This window comes from Hyaena hyaena, unplaced genomic scaffold (assembly GCF_003009895.1).
Source record: "Hyaena hyaena isolate Hyena2069 unplaced genomic scaffold, ASM300989v1 scaffold_441, whole genome shotgun sequence".
Lineage (NCBI taxonomy): Eukaryota > Metazoa > Chordata > Mammalia > Carnivora > Hyaenidae > Hyaena > Hyaena hyaena.
Window position 1 is genome coordinate 505,321 of NW_024081074.1, and position 17,163 is coordinate 522,483.

The following is a 17,163-nucleotide window of genomic DNA, read 5'->3' on the forward strand; positions in this document are numbered from 1 at the left end:
AAAACTGCAGCCATTTCCAGCTCAGGAAGGAGCATGCTGAATCCCTTGCAGGACCTGCTCCATCTTGCACAGCTGGTGGGTGGCAGAGCTGCACTTTCCCACCGTGCCTGCCACCTCCCTAGGCCCCTATGGGGACACAATCCCATGGGATCAGTGTAGGGTGGGGGGCCCGGGGCCCTGAGCGGCAGTGGGGAAGTTGGGCTGCAGGGCCCCTGAGGACACGTTTCCCAGATTCTCAGCCTCTGTCCACCCCCAGACACCCCCGTCCAGGAAACGGGGGACAAGACCAGGACAGGAGGCACCATGCTCCCTTGGGGTTAGAGAGAAAAATTGTAACCCTAGACCTTAAAAAGGAATCTACAAGCCTTTTGCATTGTAGGCACTCATCAAATGTGGAAGGTTTAGATTGTCATTAAATCGGTATATGCCCATACACTAAACACAAAGTGGATAAGAAAATTCTTTGTTGGGGCGCCTGGGTCCCTCAGTCGGTTTGGCATCCGACTTTGGCTCAGGTCATGGTTCATCTCATGTTTATGGTCATGGTTCATCTCATCTCATGGTTCGTGAGTTTGAGCCCCGTGTCGGGCTCCGCGCTGACAGCTCTGAGCCTGGAGCCCAGTTTGGGTTCTGTGTCTCCCTCTCTTTCTAGTATTTCTCCTTTCTAGTATTCTAGAAAATACTTTGTCTAGAACAGAGTGGCAAAAGGCTCTTTGTCGTTTCCACCCGCTGCCTACATCTCTGCCTTTTCTCTTACCTCCCCCTCACTACCCTCAGCCCGAACACACTGACCCCAACATCACTTGCTCTTTCCCCTCTGACTTTGTTAAAGTTGCACGGTCCTTGGAGAAGACGCTTCTTCCTTCCACAGTGAGTTCTCACTCGTCTGTTAAAGCCGGTGTTGACGCCTCTCCAAGGGCATCATTCGTGGTTTCATCGAACTAATACTTGCTGGGGATAGGCCTGTGCTGGACGCAGGGAGTACAGTCATGAATAGAAAAGAGCCAGTGCACCTCGCACTGCTCACTGCAAAGGAGGGCGAGGTGCCTGTGCTCCGGGTCAGGATAGCAGGGCGCAGGCCCCCACCCCCACCCCCAAACCCCATCCTCGACCTGCTGCAGCCAGTCAGTCCTGCAAGAGTATTCCTGAAGCCCCAGGGAGGCAGCCAGGCACTGGGGGCAGGTCTGAAAGGGGATAGATTGGGGGGGATTCCCAGCTGTGCTGCTAACTGACTGGGTCTCCTGCCCTTTGTGGGACCCCGTTGAACAAATGGGGGGAGGCCTGAGTTTTGGGATGCTAGGAGATTTAGATAACGCATGTAACATGCCTCTAGCTGTGCTGGCTGCTTACCTCAGCACTCCCCACGGTATGTGGTGGGGGCTGGCTTTCACAGGTGTCCAAGCAGATTAAACATGTGCTTCTGGTGGAGGATGGGGACTGTGTCTTAAGTATGTCCAGAGCCACCCGTACTCCCCACGTTGAGCTCAGTACTGAGTGCAAAATAGATGTTCAATAAAGATGAGGTAGGATAGAAGAAACTGAGAAAGCATCTTCTCACACTTGGGTGGGGGAACTGTAACTTATAGGTGTGTTTATTCAAGAGTCATTTCTTGAGCCGGGCCCCATGCAGGGCACCGGGGGGGGTGCTGTGTGCACACGAGGCCCCTGCCCTCCAGGGGTTCCAAGGCCCTGAGGACTGACAATCTGCTTTCTCTCCGCTCACAGGCTGGGGGGAGCTGCGGCCTCAGGATGTCGGCCTTCAGGCTGGTAAGAATTGCATCTATTCCATTTTGGGATTATCTGGGAATTGCCAAAGGCTACATCAAGTCACTCAGCGAGAGGCAAGGAGGGCCCACAAGGAAAACTTCAGAGATGAGGGAGCAGGAGGAACAAGACAGATTATCTCATCTACAGAAAACGAGTTTGGCTGACCTCTGGGCCTGAGCAGGTGGCCGCACTTGGTGCGGTAATCCCTCACTTCTGTTCGTGGCTTAACTGCCTTGAGAAGGGGATTTCTCTTTTGTTGTCTCATTGCAGCCATTGCAGGGAGCTCACTCAGAGTGGATGGGAATCAGACACCGGGCCCGATCTCTCCTTCGGGCTCTGCACCACCTTCCCCCAGCTTAACAAACCTCTAAGTGCCTGCCTTGCCTCAAAGGCCAAGAAATGGCTCTGTGTGGAAGGGCAGCAAATGCTGAGGTGCTGCATGCCCTGGAGTGCGGGTGGCAGGCACAGGCCTCCAGGCAGCTGCGGTGGTGCAACTTGGAGGCTGGAGGAGCCCAGAGGAGAGCCCCAAATCAGCCTGGGCAAACTTCCCTGCCCTCCCCTCCACCCCACCCCTGAATTTCAACCCAAACCCAGGAAGGTCGGATAGATGGAAGTCCTTTTTGATAAGAAAATAGCCCAGATATTCTTTTTCTGCATGCAAAGTCACACGGTGACCATTGTCTCCTTCTGGCCACTGGATCCACACTGCTGAGAGGGGGCAGCATTGCCCAGCAACCGAGGGCTCCTGCAACCAAGCCCTCCAACTGCCTGAGCTACAGAAGGGTGGCTAGGGCTGTTTTTTCCAGAACAGAGACAAGCTGTTCTAGGCTGGAGGGAGAACACACATAGTTTCAAAATCCAGGTTGTTTTTGGTGTTCAAATCACCAGCTTTAGGACTCGGCACCACTTTGGAGCATCAGGAGCATGGGTTGTAAGGCAGAGCCAGGCTTATTTCACAAAGGAATGCACCCATGGGAGGCATTAGTCCCAAAGGTTCCAATGGGAACATGACTAACTTCAAGCAGAGTTTAGAAAGCTACCTCTTGGGGACATATTATGCTCAGTTGCAGTTGTGCACCTGCTCTGTCTTCTAACATTGCAAGCTCCTTGGGAAGACAGTGATGGTCTGATTCACCAACCATCCCTTTAGACGGTCCTAGCGACTCCTGAATAAAGGGCAGAACCATACTGAGCTTATTCCTGATGTACCATCCATCTGTTCTACTCCATGCTGGGCACCATTCAGGCTCCTGACCCGTGTTACATTCCATCTTCACAACAGCCCTGTGAAGCTGCCCCGTTCAATAGATGAGGAAACTGATGCTCAGAGAGGTTAAGTGACTTGCCCAAGGCAATCTCACTCATGGAATGTAGAGTAGGAATGAGAACCCAGCCTGTGTGACTTCAAAGGGGCTAACCAGGAGGCCACTCTGCAAAACCTTGCCACAACAAAATGCCATAATACATACCACAGACAGGGCAGCTCAAATAGAAATTTATTCTCTTACAGTTTTGGAGACTAGAAGTCCAATATCAAGGTACCAACAGAGTTTGTGTCTGGTGAGACCTCTCTTTCTGGCTTGCAGATAGCCACCTTCTCCATGGCTTTCCTTCTTTGGACACACACACACACACACACACACAGGGAGAGAGAGAAAGAGAGAGAGAGAGCTCTCTGGTGTCTCTTCCTCTTATCAGGACACCAATCCTACCAGGTTAGGGCCCAACCTCTTTGACCTCATTTAACATTAATTACTTTAAAAAATGTTTTTAAAATGTTTATGTTTATGTTAAAATGTTTTGAGAGAGAGAGAGAGAGAATACATGCATGAGCGGGGGAAGGGCAGCTCTGCACTAACAGCAGAAGGACCAACACAGGACTCAAACTCATGAACTATGAGATCATGACTCAAGCTGAAGTCAGATGATTAACTGACTGAACCACTCTGCCCACCCCGCCAACTAAAATGACCTCTTTAAAGGCTCTATACCCAAACACAGTTTACACTGAGAGATACAGCTTTGACATATGAATTCAGTCTACAAAAGGCTTTAATGTTTACTTTAATCTCTATTGTTAAGAAAACTCAAACATGTTGGGGCACCTGGGTGTCCAACTTCAGCTCAGGCCATGATCTCACCATTCATGAGTTTGAGCCCCACATCAGGCTCTGAGCCTGGAGCCTGCTTTGGATCCTGTGTTTCCCTCTCTTTTCCCCTCCCTCACTCATGCTCTGTCTCTCTCTCAAAAATAAATATTACAAAAGAAAAAAGAAAACTCAAACATGTTGGTTAACTACATTAAGGAAAAAGTCTATACATTTTTTGAAAGTAATGAGCAGTGGACCCTGCCCCCCCACCTCAGGCTAGTAAAATATATTTTTTTAAATGTTTGTTTATTTGTGTGTGTGTGTGTGTGTGTGTGTGTGTGTGTGAGAGAGAGAGAGAGAGAGAGAGAGAAAGAGAAAGAGAGAAAGAGGATCTGAAGCAGGTTCTATGCTGACAGCAGAGAGCCCAATGTGGGGCTCAAACTCATGAACCACGAGATCATGACCTGAGCCAAAGTCAGACGCTTAACCAACTGAGCCAGCCAGGTGCCATAAACTCTTTTATTATAATTAAAGTAGGACTCAAGTTGGGAGAAATTGATTTTCACATTTCAGAAGTACATGGCAGGCTGGGAGTGAGGTGGGGTTTTCTCCAGCAGCAGCTGAAGTTTCCTTCCTCAAAGACTATGGCTAACGTGCTGCTTGGGAAGCTCTGCCAGTTGTTCACTCTATGACCTTGGCCAGGCTTTCTATGCTCTAGACCTTAGTTTCACCATTTGTCGGATGAACATGGGGCCATCTGAGACTTCTCAGGACATCAGGGGCAGCGCCTTTTCTGACCCTGATCGTTCCCGGGAGTGGGGAGACACAGCTACAGCTTCTGAGGTGCAAAGACCACAGGCGAGCTAGCCACCTATTTACCCCAGTCAGCTGACACCCACTCCTCCAGTCTTCCTCCAGCCCCCTTCAACCTCTTCCTCCTGCTCTCTCTGGCCACCTCTTAGAGCCAGACCAGCATGGTTCAAATCCCAACACTACCACTTACATCTTTGTGGTTAAATAGTAATAATGATACTGTTGTCATGAGGATTACACTGAGTCGTTGGAAGCCACATATAATCCCAAACTTTGATAACAACATTAGGATTGCTAGATGTTCTGAATGTGTACAGTGGGAGACAGTGGTCTAGGAAAAGGAAACAGCACATGCAAAGGCCTGGAGGTATCCACATCATGGTGCATCTGGGAAAGTACTGGGAGCAGGTGGTAAGTGCCAGGGCTGAAGCTGCTCTGTCCACAGTGATGGTCATGAGCCCCAGGTGGTACTGAGTGCTGCAAATATGTCTGCCCTGAACTTGGATGTGCTGAAGCCTAAAGCACATGCCAGATACAAAGACTCAATGCAAACAATGTAAAATATCTCATTAACAATTTTTACATTGCTTACATGTTTAAGTGGCAATATTTTGAATATATTGGGTTAAATAACATTCTGGTGCAGCCACTCTGGAAAATAGTATACAGTTTACTTAAAAAGTTAAAAATAGAACTACTCTATAACCCAGGAATTGCATTACTAGGTATTTACCCAGAGGATACAAAAATACAGATTCTAAGGGACACATGCTCCCTGGTGTTTATAGCAGCATTATCAACAATAGCCGAACTATGGAAACAGCCCAAATGTCCATCCACTTATGGATAAAGTGAAAGTGGTATATATATATATATATATATATATATATATATATATATATATATATAATGGAATAATAACCATCAAAAAGAATGAAATCTTGCCATTTGCAATGATGTGGATGGAGCTAGAGTGTATTATGCTATGCAAAACAAGTCATAGAAAAACAAATACCATATTATTTCACTCAGTGGAATTTAAAACAGATGAACACAGGGGAAGAGAAAAAAGAGAGAGAGTAAAGCAAACTATATGAGACTCTTAACCATAGGGAACAAACTGAGGGTTGATGGAGGGGAGGGAGGATGGACTAGATGGGTGCTGGGCGCTTGTTGTGATGAGCACTGGGTGTCCTATGTAAGTGATGAATCACTACATTCTGTACCTGGAACCAATTTTACCCTATATTTTAAAACTGGAATTCAAATAAAAAAACTGGAAATTAAAGAAAACATTCGTAAAATTAATTTCACCTGTTTCTCTTCACATTTTATTTCTTTATTTTAAATAGTTTATTATCAAGTTGGTTTCCATATAACACCCAGTGCTCATCCCCACAAGTGCCCTTCTCCATGCCCATCACCCCCCTTCCCCTTCCCCCCACTGTCATCAGTCCTCAGTTTGTTCTCAGCATTCAAGAGTCTCTCATGATTTGCATCCCTCCCTCTCCTCCCCTATTTCCCCCCTTCTTCTCCCCCATGGTCCTCAGTTAAGTTCCTCCTAATCCTCCTATACATGCAAACATATGGTATTTGTCCTTCTCTGCCTGACTTATTTCGCTCAGCATAACACCCTCAAGGTCCATCCATGTTGCTACACGTGGCAGGATTTCATTCTTTCTCATTGCCATGTAGTATTCCATGGTATAGATAAACCACATCTTCTTGATCCATTTGTCAATGATGGACACTTAGGCTCTTTCCATGTTTTGGCTATTGCTGAGAGTGCTGCTATGAACATTGGGGTACATGTGCCCCTATGCATCAGCACTCCTGTATCCCTTGGGTAAATTCCTAGCAGTGCTATTGCTGGGTCCTAGGGGAGTTCTATTGTTAATTTTTTGAGGAACCTCCACACTGTTTTCCAGAGGGGCTGCATCTCTTTACATTTTAAAGGTGGCTGCTAGAACATTTTCAATTACACATGAAGTTTGAATTGTATTTCTATTGGACGGTGATGGTCTTGACCACACACTAAGAATTTACAAATCGTGCTTTCTATACAGCTTCCCTTTCTGGCAGCTGAGGGGATAGGATGAGTGCATTGGGCTGTATCACTTACCCCACCCCTGAGGCAGAGGGGATGGTGCTTGCCAAGAACCCCACGAATTGGGGAGGGATGAGCCCTCAAACAAAAATTGAAGACTTTTATTTAAAAAATTTTTTTTCTGAATGTTTGTATTCATTTTTGAGAGACAGAGTGTGAGCAGAGGAGGGGCAGAGAGAGAGAGATACAGAATCCAAAGCAGGCTCCAGGCTCTGAGCTGTCAGCACAGAGCCCAACAAAGGGCTTGAACCCACAAATCATGAGATCATAACCTGAGCCGAAGTCAAACGACTGACCAACTGAGCCACCAGGTGCCTTAAAAACTGATGACTTTCAAAGGAGATGAATAGATCTTGCATTGCCTGTGTATTGTTTCAACTATTACATTTTTCCTGATTTGGGCTTTGGGGATCCCATCACGTGCATGCACACACAAAGTAGCTGACTTAAGGATGAACACGTAAATAGATCTTTCTCTTTGCCATCACCTCTAGTCCCCACCCTATAGGCAAGTGAGGAAACTGAGAGCCTGTTACTGGCACACACTCTGAGCCACCCCAAGGCCCTGGGCAGAGCATGCTTTTCAGTCATATTAATGAGACCCCATCTTCCTTCCAAATGAGGACTGTGAATGTTTACATATCTGTGTGCACAGGAGCTGGGAACCCTTCAGTGCCAAAGACTGGTTGGGAATATTTTGAAATATTTTTAAATTCAAAGATCTCTTAGATGGGCCCAGTCTCCAGCACAGGAAGTCATAAACATTTGTTTGCTTGATGACAAATCAGTTATACCTGATCTCCAACCACACTTTATCAGATAGAGAGGGGTATAATGCCCAGGCACTGTGAGGCACTCCTGAGAAAAACAAGGTCTCTGGCACCAGCAAGTAACCATCCCATCTGCCCCTGCAGAGGGGACAGGCTTCTGTGGGTCTACAGACGGGCCTGCCCTGGAGCTTAGAGCAGAGGCCTGCGGCTGGAGCTCCCTCGACTCTCCATTTATCTAACTGCACACAGGCACACACCATCTCTAGTACCACCTCTTTTACTTTGGGAAGAGAAAGATGTGGCAGACGGCCACACAGTATCAGGGCACAGGCTGTTTCAGTGAGTAGGCAACAGACTTCACCTTCCTTGGGAGACGTTAGTATGAAGGACCATGTCTCCAGGAAGTGGACTGTCCATGGCTTCCGTTCTTCGTAGCGATTTCTGTCTCATGCTGGGGCATTCTCACATTCTCTCCAGCAAGAGCTCTTCCTGCAGCTAGTTGTCAGGTATTTCCTGTCACGAAGAGCAAAGAGGACCCCCAAGACTCGGCATACCTCCTTGCTTTCTTCAAGCCCTCTTCCATTTCATGAGTCTTAATGAGACTCTTACTTCCTTTGTGGCCAAAAGCTATTTGTTTTCTTCATTCTCTTCCTGATTCTGCTGCTCTTGCAGCCTTTTCCTGCCGATGGAGGTCATGAAGAAGCTCTATTTTCTGCTATGTGGCTTCTCATTTATTTCCTAATAGAACTTGGGCCAAATGGAGTGAACAAAAGTCACGTTCTTTGATTTCTTCTTCCATCCCATGTCGGGCTCATGTCTCCACAGTCTGGATTGGGAATGGTGCCTCCTTTTCATCTCCAGGTAATATCAAGTTTGCTGTGAGATGCCCATCATCTGCTTCTTTTAATCTCGCTTTGGTGATCTGCCAGCGGCTTCAGCTACCATTTCATCCTCTTTGTAAGAAAGCTTCTCCAGGATCTCTGAGGTGTCTGGGGTGATCACATGAGTTCACTGGACCCAGAATGAGGCTCATGCTGCTTTTCTGTATCCTGTAGCAACTGTTCCCTTGCAGTTCTTTTAAATTTGGCTTTCATTTTTATAAAATTGTATAGACACACCGTTTAAAGACTCAGTTCCCCACTGCCTCTTCCCCAGAAGTGACCAGGCCAAGCCTGCTGGTGATTCTTTGATATTTCCCTCTGTGTCTGGAAAGAACATGCTCACAGTGCTCCTGGAGTTTTTGGTTTCAGGCATCATCTATTACTGACTTCCTACCATGTAAGAAAGGCCTTGGCTCCTTGAGCCTACTCCCTCCCGCATTCACAGGTATTCTACGTGTGTCTCCATCCTCCCCAAAATGTTAAACCTAGCTTTGATCAGACCTGCATATAGAGTTCGCTTATTTTATCTAAGTAAGTGCTACCCCCAATTGAGCCAGCATACTCTGAGCACTATGCTTTCCTTTGCTAGACTCTGTAATTGTCTTTTCCCCACCTGCTAAGTTTTCTGTGTATTTATCATGCCTTTAACACCCCCCCCCACTTTCTCCCAGACATGTCAGTCTCCTCTCAAAATGTTCTGCTCATCAGGAGGTCAGCCAGTTTCTTCCTCAGAGGGAAATCTCTCCCAGAGTTGCTGACTTGTGATATCTAGAGTGTGTCTTGTATTTCTGAGGCATGCATCTTGACCTTATCATGGGATCTCCTTCACAGAATATGCCTCTCCTTTTTCCTGGACCTGAGGTCTTTCCCTTGGTTTACTCCCTCATTTTGATCTAGCACATCCTGCAATAGCTTTCTGAGAAAGGGTAACAACTTGCCTGTCTAAAATATGTTTATTCACATGTGAATATCAGCTGGGCATAGGATTCCGTACTGGATAGATTTTTTCCCTGAGAATTGTGAAGACATTTATTCCATGTTGTCTTCTGGCTTCCAGCATTACGGTTGAGAAATCTGACTCCATTCTAATTTTTGAGCCTTTAACAATTTTTTTTCTCTCTGAAAGCTTTCATGATTTTCTCTTTGTCCCAAGGATTTTGAAACTTCATGACCATGAGTGTCGATATGGTTCTATTTTTATTCCTCATACTATGGACTGAACCTTGTTCTCCAGGGTTTTTTTCCAGAAGGCTTATGGGAATTATATTGTATCTTCAAAAATGTTTGTTACCTTTATACAGGAATGACGATTTGGCTGGGTAAAAAGTTACCAGATTTCTTTTTTCATTGTGGTAAAAAAAATGCCTAACATTAAATTTACCATTTTAACCATTTTCTAGCATACAGTTCAGCATCAAGTATATTCACATTGTTGTGTAACAGATCTGAGAAATTTAAAAACATTTTTTAAATGTTTGATTATTTTTGAGAGAGAGAAAGACAGAGCACAGGTCGGGGAGAAGCAGAGAGAGAGGCAGACACAGAATCCAAAGCAGGCTGCAGGCTCTGAGCTGTTAGCACAGAGCCCTCCATGGGGCTCGAACTCACAAACCATGAGATCATGACCTGAACTGAAGTCGGCTGCTTAACCAACTGAGCCACCCAGGTGCCCCCAGATCTGAGAACTTTAATCTTGCAAACTTGGAATTCTGTGCTCACTAAACACTTTTGTCCCTCCTTCCTCCTCCAATCCTTGGCAACCACCTTTCTACTTTCTGTTTCTGTGATATTCACTATTTATCTTTTTTTTTTAAGGTTTATTTAGTTTGAGAGAGAGAGAGAGAAGAGGGGAGGGGTAGACAGAGAGGAAGACACAGAATCCAAAGCAGGCTCTAGGCTTTGAGCTGTCAGCACAGAGCTCAACACAGGCCTCGAACCCATGAACCGTGAGATGATGACCTGAGCCGAAGTCAAACGGTTAACCAACTAAGCCACCAATGTGCCCCAACTATTTTAGATATTTCTTATGAGTGGAATAATGCACTATTTGTCTTTTTGTGACTAGTTTATCTCATTTAGCATGATGTCCTTGAGGTCTATCCACACTGTACCACATGACAGGATTTCCTTCTTTTTTAAGGCTGTGAGATATTCCTTTGTATGTATATATCACATTTTGTTTGTTTATTCATCTGTCAATGGGCACTTGGGTTGCTTTCCCCTATGGCTATTGTGATTAATGCTGCAATGAACATAGGAGTGCACATATGTCTTCAAGATTCTTTTTTGAATTTCTTTGGATGTATACTCAGAAGTGGGATTTCTGGGTCATATGGTGTATACATTTTTAATTTTTTGAGGAATCTCCATATTATTTTCCCCAGTGACTGCACCAGTTTACAATCCCACCAACAGTGTATAACAGTTCCAATGCCTCCACATCCTCCCTAACACTTGATGTTTTCTGTTCTTTTGGTAGTGGCCATACTACTAGGTAGGTTGCTCTTTCCTTGAGATCTTTTAGTTGTTCAGTTCTCTATAGGATTTGAATTTGTCCTGAATTTTCTCCCTAGAAGTGAACTCATCTTTATTTTCGAAGTTTGAAAACCTTTATATGTCCTGGAGCTGATTTTTCTTTGTCATTATTTCCTGGGACCTGATGTGCTTTCAATCCATAGATGCAAGGCTGCTTTAATTTCTGGAAAGTTGTCTTGAATTATATCTTTAAATAATCTTTCTGGGCTTTATTTCTAGTTGTCTTCTTTGGGCACCCACATATTTTTGTCCATCTTCCCTATCCTTTTCTTCTCAGTCCTCATTTTAAAAATTTCTGTGTTGCCCTGCTCACTATCTCCTCCTGTCTTCAGTGCTCTTTACTATGTTTTCAGTTCTTGTTCCCTGCTGTTTCCAATTCTGCTTTCATTCCTGGTCCATGCTTATCCCTTTTCTTCAATTTCTTTCTTGAGCTTTGCCAACTCAATTCTCATCCCTTTCCATTGTCTCAGCATCTAATTTCTGAGCTCTTGCTTCTGATCTAGGCTTCAGTATGTTTTTGGAAACCATGGTGAAATACTTGGTCACAACTTCCCACTGTTCTATGACAGTTTTGTTGGTTTGTTTGTTTTCCCCTGGTATTATTATTCACCTGCTCCTTTCCTCCTTTTGGATTTCAGTATCTTTGTAAGTAGACCTGTGCTGGTTTGGGGATTACTCCTCTTTGAATGGGGTGGGCTTTCTTGGATCAGAAGGAAGTTCATATGGGTCAATGCCATGTTGTAGGCTAGGAGAAACCTATGAGATTTTAGTCTCTGCTTCTCCTCACCCAACAGGTTTGGGTCCTATAGGGCTATTCACAGGGCAGACTCTTTTTCCACCTCACAGTGGGACTGTTTTCCTGCAAATGTGGCTTGTCTGTTTCCTAGAACCAAACTAGGCCAGGGAATCTTCTACTGCTACCTCCCACTGTTATCCTGGCAAGAGCAAGAGAGGGTGGGAAAGGAGAGAGGGAAGAAGAAGAAGAGGGAAAGAGGTGGAGGAGCAGGAGAAGGGGGTGTGGAGAGGGTGATGGAAAGGACGGCCCCCAGGAGAGGTAAGTCCTGAGCAGGAAAGGGAACACGGAACAGGTGTTGACCACTGTCTTCTCTCTTCTCTCCAGGGTGACCATGTGTGGCTGAACTCCCTCCCTGCCAACAAGACCAGTGTGGCCATTGGGTGTGTCATCAAGGAAACAAAACCTGACAAGATCTTGGTTGAAGATGACGAGGGCAAGGTCAGTGTGGCCAGGCTCTGCAGGGAGGCTGGGCCCTCTCAGCCCCACCCTAACCCCCCACCCCTCCAGGGCCCTGGGCCCCTTTCCTCTTCTGTCACTGCTCCCCAACACCAGGGGTTCCAGAGCCGACGTGGGGGAAACCCACCCGGCAGAACAGACCACAGTGGGGTCTTGTCATGGTGGACATCACGCGTCTGTTTTGGGGAACATCTCTATAGTGAAAGAGCAAGGAGCGAGTAGATAGATGGAAAAGTAGACCAATTAGGGGAAGCAGGAAGGAGTGAAGTAAGGGAAGGGCTTTGACAGAGAACAGAGGGTGGCAGAAAGCTGGTTCACAAAGTAAAGGAGGGTAAGCCTGGAGACAAGGAGGAGAGAGGGAAAGGTGTCCTTTGAGAAGAGAAGGGCCCCAGAATGTGAGGAGGAAGAAGATGAGGCTCAGCTGGTACTGGACAGACAGCCCAGGTGAGAGAGAAGCAGGAGCTGGGGTGGCCTGCAGCGCTGCAGCTCAGCCACCTGGGGGGTGGGAAGTAGCGTCTGCCAAGTGTGGTGCCGTGAGGAAGGGCATGCAGGGGGCAAGGCGTCCAGCTGGTCCCTCCAGCCCCCCTCGGGCAGCCCTCTTTGCTGAGGTGCTGCAGCATGGAGTATGAGGAGACTTGACCTCTAGGGAGAAGATTCTAGGCTAGGACCTGTGAGCTCCATATTAGGGAAGCCAGTAACATATGAATGATTATATCTTCTGTTTGCAAAATGATGTTTTACAGTGTAAAAAGCACTTTTACTTCCATGCTTTTATTCCTGCCATCTTTGAGACCCCCAGCTGATCCTGCTCCTGATCTCAGTGACAGCTAAATCTGACTTCTGGCTACAAGCTCCTCTGACCCTGGTCTGAAATTCACCATTAACCCTGGCTTCACACCAACCCCTGGCTCCAGACACGTCCTTACTCCAACCACAAACTGCCCTGATCCTCCCTCAGAGTTTCCTTGTCCTCGGCCAGAGCCTGGTCGGGCCACCAGGTCAGCTGACCTGCTGAGAACTTGGAGAAGAGGTGCAGTGGATTGGCCCATGTGGAGGCCACACTGCCTTCAGGGGAGCCTGTGCCCTTTGTTCCAGGAACACTGGATCCCAGCAGAGGACCTTGACACCTTTAGCCCCATGCACCCCAATTCAATGCGAGGTGTGGACGACATGATCCGCCTGGGGGACCTGAACGAGGCAGGCATGGTGCACAACCTCCTGATCCGTTACCAGCAGCACAAGATCTATGTGAGTCCCCATTTCCACCCCCCACTCAGGGGGCTTGGTCCACGTGCACTGACCTCCTGGCTGGGGAAGAAAGCCAGGCACCAGAGGTTTGGAGCCAGGCACACCTGGTTCAGTCCCCACTCCCCTTGCCGTCACCGTGGGAGGTGGGCAAGGAACTTAACCCTTCTCCTTGGCATCATAATACATTTGCGGTCTCAGAAAGCTGATATGCACCATGCCAGCACCATCCCTAGCACACAGTAGGTGCTCAATTAGTGCTGCCTACCCCCGCCCCCCCATCTGTGGTTGAGTGGAAGGCCTGCTCTGATGTCCGAGTGGACCAGAGGCTGCAAGGGTGGGCATAATCTTATGTCCCTTCCTAGGCAGATGGCAGAGACAGGGCCACTAGGCAGAAGACCCCTGCCCTCTTGTGAATTGAGGCTGTGACAGTCAGGAGGGCCATGTAAGTAGATGCAGGTCCTTCTCCCAAAGGCTGGAAATGCATAGGAGGCTCACCCCAGCCCTAAGGCTCACATCCTCCTTTCAGTGACAATTTTCCCAGGAGACAGAGCATTCAAAACTGGCTCCAGCCTCGCCCTAAGTGGGTATGGCCTAGGAAGTCAAAGCCTGCCTGGGCCTCTCCTAGTTCAAGGTGACTGCTTTGGTTCTGAGCAGCCCTTCAGGGAGGAGTGAGCAGGGGACCCCGAAGAGAGGAGAGGGCTGGTCAGGAGAGAGAGAAGATTCTGCGGAGACAGGGGCAACAGGGCACACGGTGTTCACCCAGCTAAATGTGAGTCAGAGCTCCTGGGACCGATAACCACAATAAGCTGAAGTGAATTACAGTTTATCCTCTCCAAAGAGCTTACCCTTGCATTCTTTTATCTGGTTATCATAGTCCTTGGAGTCAGAGGGATGAAACTCTGCATTCCTCAAATGAAAACTTGGATGTGGATAATCATGGGACTGGATGAGGTGGCTCTCCCTGTCCCCTTCCCAGGCCTAGTGGGAGTTCCAGATAAGCAGGGGGTCCTGGACGGTGGTCCTAGGAGGGATCAGGGGAGGTTATGACTGTTGACCAGCCTCGTGGAGGTCCCTGTGGGAGGCAGGTGAAGACTCATTTCATAAATTCAGCCCATTTTTATTGAGCCTTCTGAATACCAGACATGTTAAATGCTAAACATTTAACAAAGACTACTTCATTTAATCTTCCTGTGAATGCACTCGCCCCTGGCTCTCGTTCATGTGAATCACATCCCCATCTTTCCAGAAGGAGGATCTGAGCAGTCAAACATCTTGTCTCCCTGGCCCAGAATCAGACCCCACTTCCCTACCAGACTCAGCCAGGCCTGGTAGCCCTCAGCAAGCTGCACTCAAGGCCAAGGCAGTGCTGGCCTTGAAAGCAGAGAGCACTAACCACCGGCTCCCTTCCCCAGACATACACAGGCTCCATCCTGGTGGCTGTGAACCCCTTCCAGGTGCTGCCCCTCTACACCCTGGAGCAGGTGCAGCTGTATTACAACCGCCACATGGGTGAGCTACCACCACACGTCTTTGCCATCGCCAACAACTGCTACTTCAACATGAAGAGGAATAAGAGGGACCAGTGCTGCATTATCAGGTGGGGCTCGGGCTCCCCATGTCCCTGGTAGGGGTCAGATGGGCCAGGCACCAGTATCTAGTAAAGCAGGCAGTACCTGTTCTCCCTAAACCTCTCCCAACCAACAATGCCTACACCAAAGGCCTGTTTGATGTAAGGACTCCCATTCAACTGCAAACAGCCTCTTCAAGGGCACACAGCTCACCTACACCTTGTCCCTCCACCCTGAGGGGTCCCTCCGCCCCTCCACCCTGAGGTTTCCCTCTGACACTTCTTTCCTTCAGAATCTGCTCTTCTACTGCATCAGCAGGGCCTGCACTGCCCCAGCCTTCGGTGAATATTTCCTCAGACAAGGAAGGAAAAATGGGGGTGGTCACCTTTAGAAATGGGACCCAGGAGGGTTTCTTGGGGACACAGGGGTCAAACAGGTGATGTCTCACACACGCACACAAATCTCTAGTCAGGCCTCAGGTGAGGACGAGGGAAGCAGCAGCTCCCAGAAGCAGCTCTCAGGTTGCTGGGGCCCAGGTAGGACATGTCTTCCTCCAGTCCAGGTCCTGACCCCGCTTTGGAGGCCTCCCTGCCTCCTGCACAGGCCCTCCCGGGAGAAGGGAGGGAGAGAGGAAAAGGAAGGAGGAGGGGGAATTTGGCTCAGGGCATATTGCTTGGAGCTATAGTGATTGATTGATTGATTAATTCATTCATTCATTCATTCATTCAAGGGTACCCTGTGCTCCAGCTACATGCCTGTATCTCCCTAACATGGGGAGGCAGCGGCAAGTGAAAGGGACTAAAATCCCACCTCATGGAGCCTACATTCTAGAAGGGGAGACAGACAATAAATAGGCCAATCTGAGGGGCAGGTAATGAGCGCTTTGAAGAAAAGCCCTGTAGGGAAGGAGGAATGACAGTGATGGGCTGTTGTTCTAGGTGGAGAGGAGACCAGGCATGGCCTCTCTGAGGATGGGAAATTGGCACAGAGGCCAGAATGAAGTCCTAAAACAGTAGATTCTTACATTTACCATTCTCAGTGGCCCTTTGAAGTAGATCTTCTTATTCCTGTTTTACTGTTGGGTGGGAAACCTACACCAGAGAGGCTGAGGTCCTTTCCCAGAGACACACAGCTGTTCAGTAAAGAATTCAGACCCTGGACACTGCAAAAGGAGACAGAGAGATGTCTTTGGGTGGTTTCCACTTCTCCAGAAGTGAATGGAATGATGTGCCAATGAGGGCCAGTACTCTGTCTCCCTTGGCTCCGTGTGCTCCCAATCTGCCCCCCAGGACAGGGAAGGCCAGCCTCACTGCAAGAGCCTGCCCCAGCAGAGCTGGGCCCCAGGCCAGCCCGGAAGCTCACCAGGTCAGCTTCCACTTCCAGGACAGCAGCGCCTTAGGGAGAGGGCAGAGCAGCCCCATCTGTGGCTTCTTGCATGAACAGAATCTCACCCTGAGTCAAACCACCTTCTCCTCCTGCCCCCCACTCCCTGCTCCCTCGAGGCCAGGAGAAAGCCCCTCAGCTATCCCCTCAGCATCTGTCTCCGCCTTCGAGGTCTGTTTGGGGAGCCCGAGTCTGCTGCGGGCAGGAGGGCTTTGTTGATCAGAGTGAGTGACTCACCTGGCATAGTGATTGTGGCATTTTTAAAAATTTTTTGTTCGTGTGTTTACTTTTGAAAGAGAGAGAAAGACCAAGTGCAAGCAGGGGAGGAGCAGAGAGAGAGGGAGACACAGAACCCAAAGCAGGCTCCAGGCTCTGAGCTGTCATCGCAGAGCCGGACGATCTGGGGCTTGAACTCATGAATCATGAGATCTTGACCTGAGCTGAAGTCGGATGCTGAACCGACTGAGACACCCAGGTGCCCCGTGATTGTGACATTTTGGTCAAAGCTTTTTTTTTAATTAATATTTTCAGATGAAACAATACTTGTCTGAGATTTGTCTCAAAATAGGACAGGGTAGGAAACAAAATTGGCCAGGGGTCAAAGCTGGGAATCGGACTGTGGGAGTTCCTCGTGCAAACCGCAAACTGCAGGAGTGTCCTGGGGAACTTGTGGGAGCGCAGATTCTGACTGCGCTCAGGGTGGGCCTGGGACTCTGCACCTCTAACCAGGTAACAGGAAGTGCTTTTAT

General features: G+C 48.1%; 1 protein-coding gene across 1 annotated transcript in view; it reads left to right on the forward strand.

Annotated features, from left to right (window-relative positions):
• Nucleotides 1-989: 989 nt before the first annotated feature.
• MYO7B (myosin VIIB) overlaps nucleotides 990-17,163 on the forward strand; it is a 77,473-nt gene continuing 61,299 nt past the window's right edge. Inside the window, exons 1-5 of the mRNA XM_039253171.1 lie at nucleotides 990-1,124; nucleotides 1,726-1,767; nucleotides 12,084-12,197; nucleotides 13,311-13,463; nucleotides 14,876-15,060. Of these exons, the coding sequence (XP_039109102.1) occupies nucleotides 990-1,124; nucleotides 1,726-1,767; nucleotides 12,084-12,197; nucleotides 13,311-13,463; nucleotides 14,876-15,060 (629 nt within the window). The remainder of the gene's footprint in view (nucleotides 1,125-1,725; nucleotides 1,768-12,083; nucleotides 12,198-13,310; nucleotides 13,464-14,875; nucleotides 15,061-17,163) is intronic.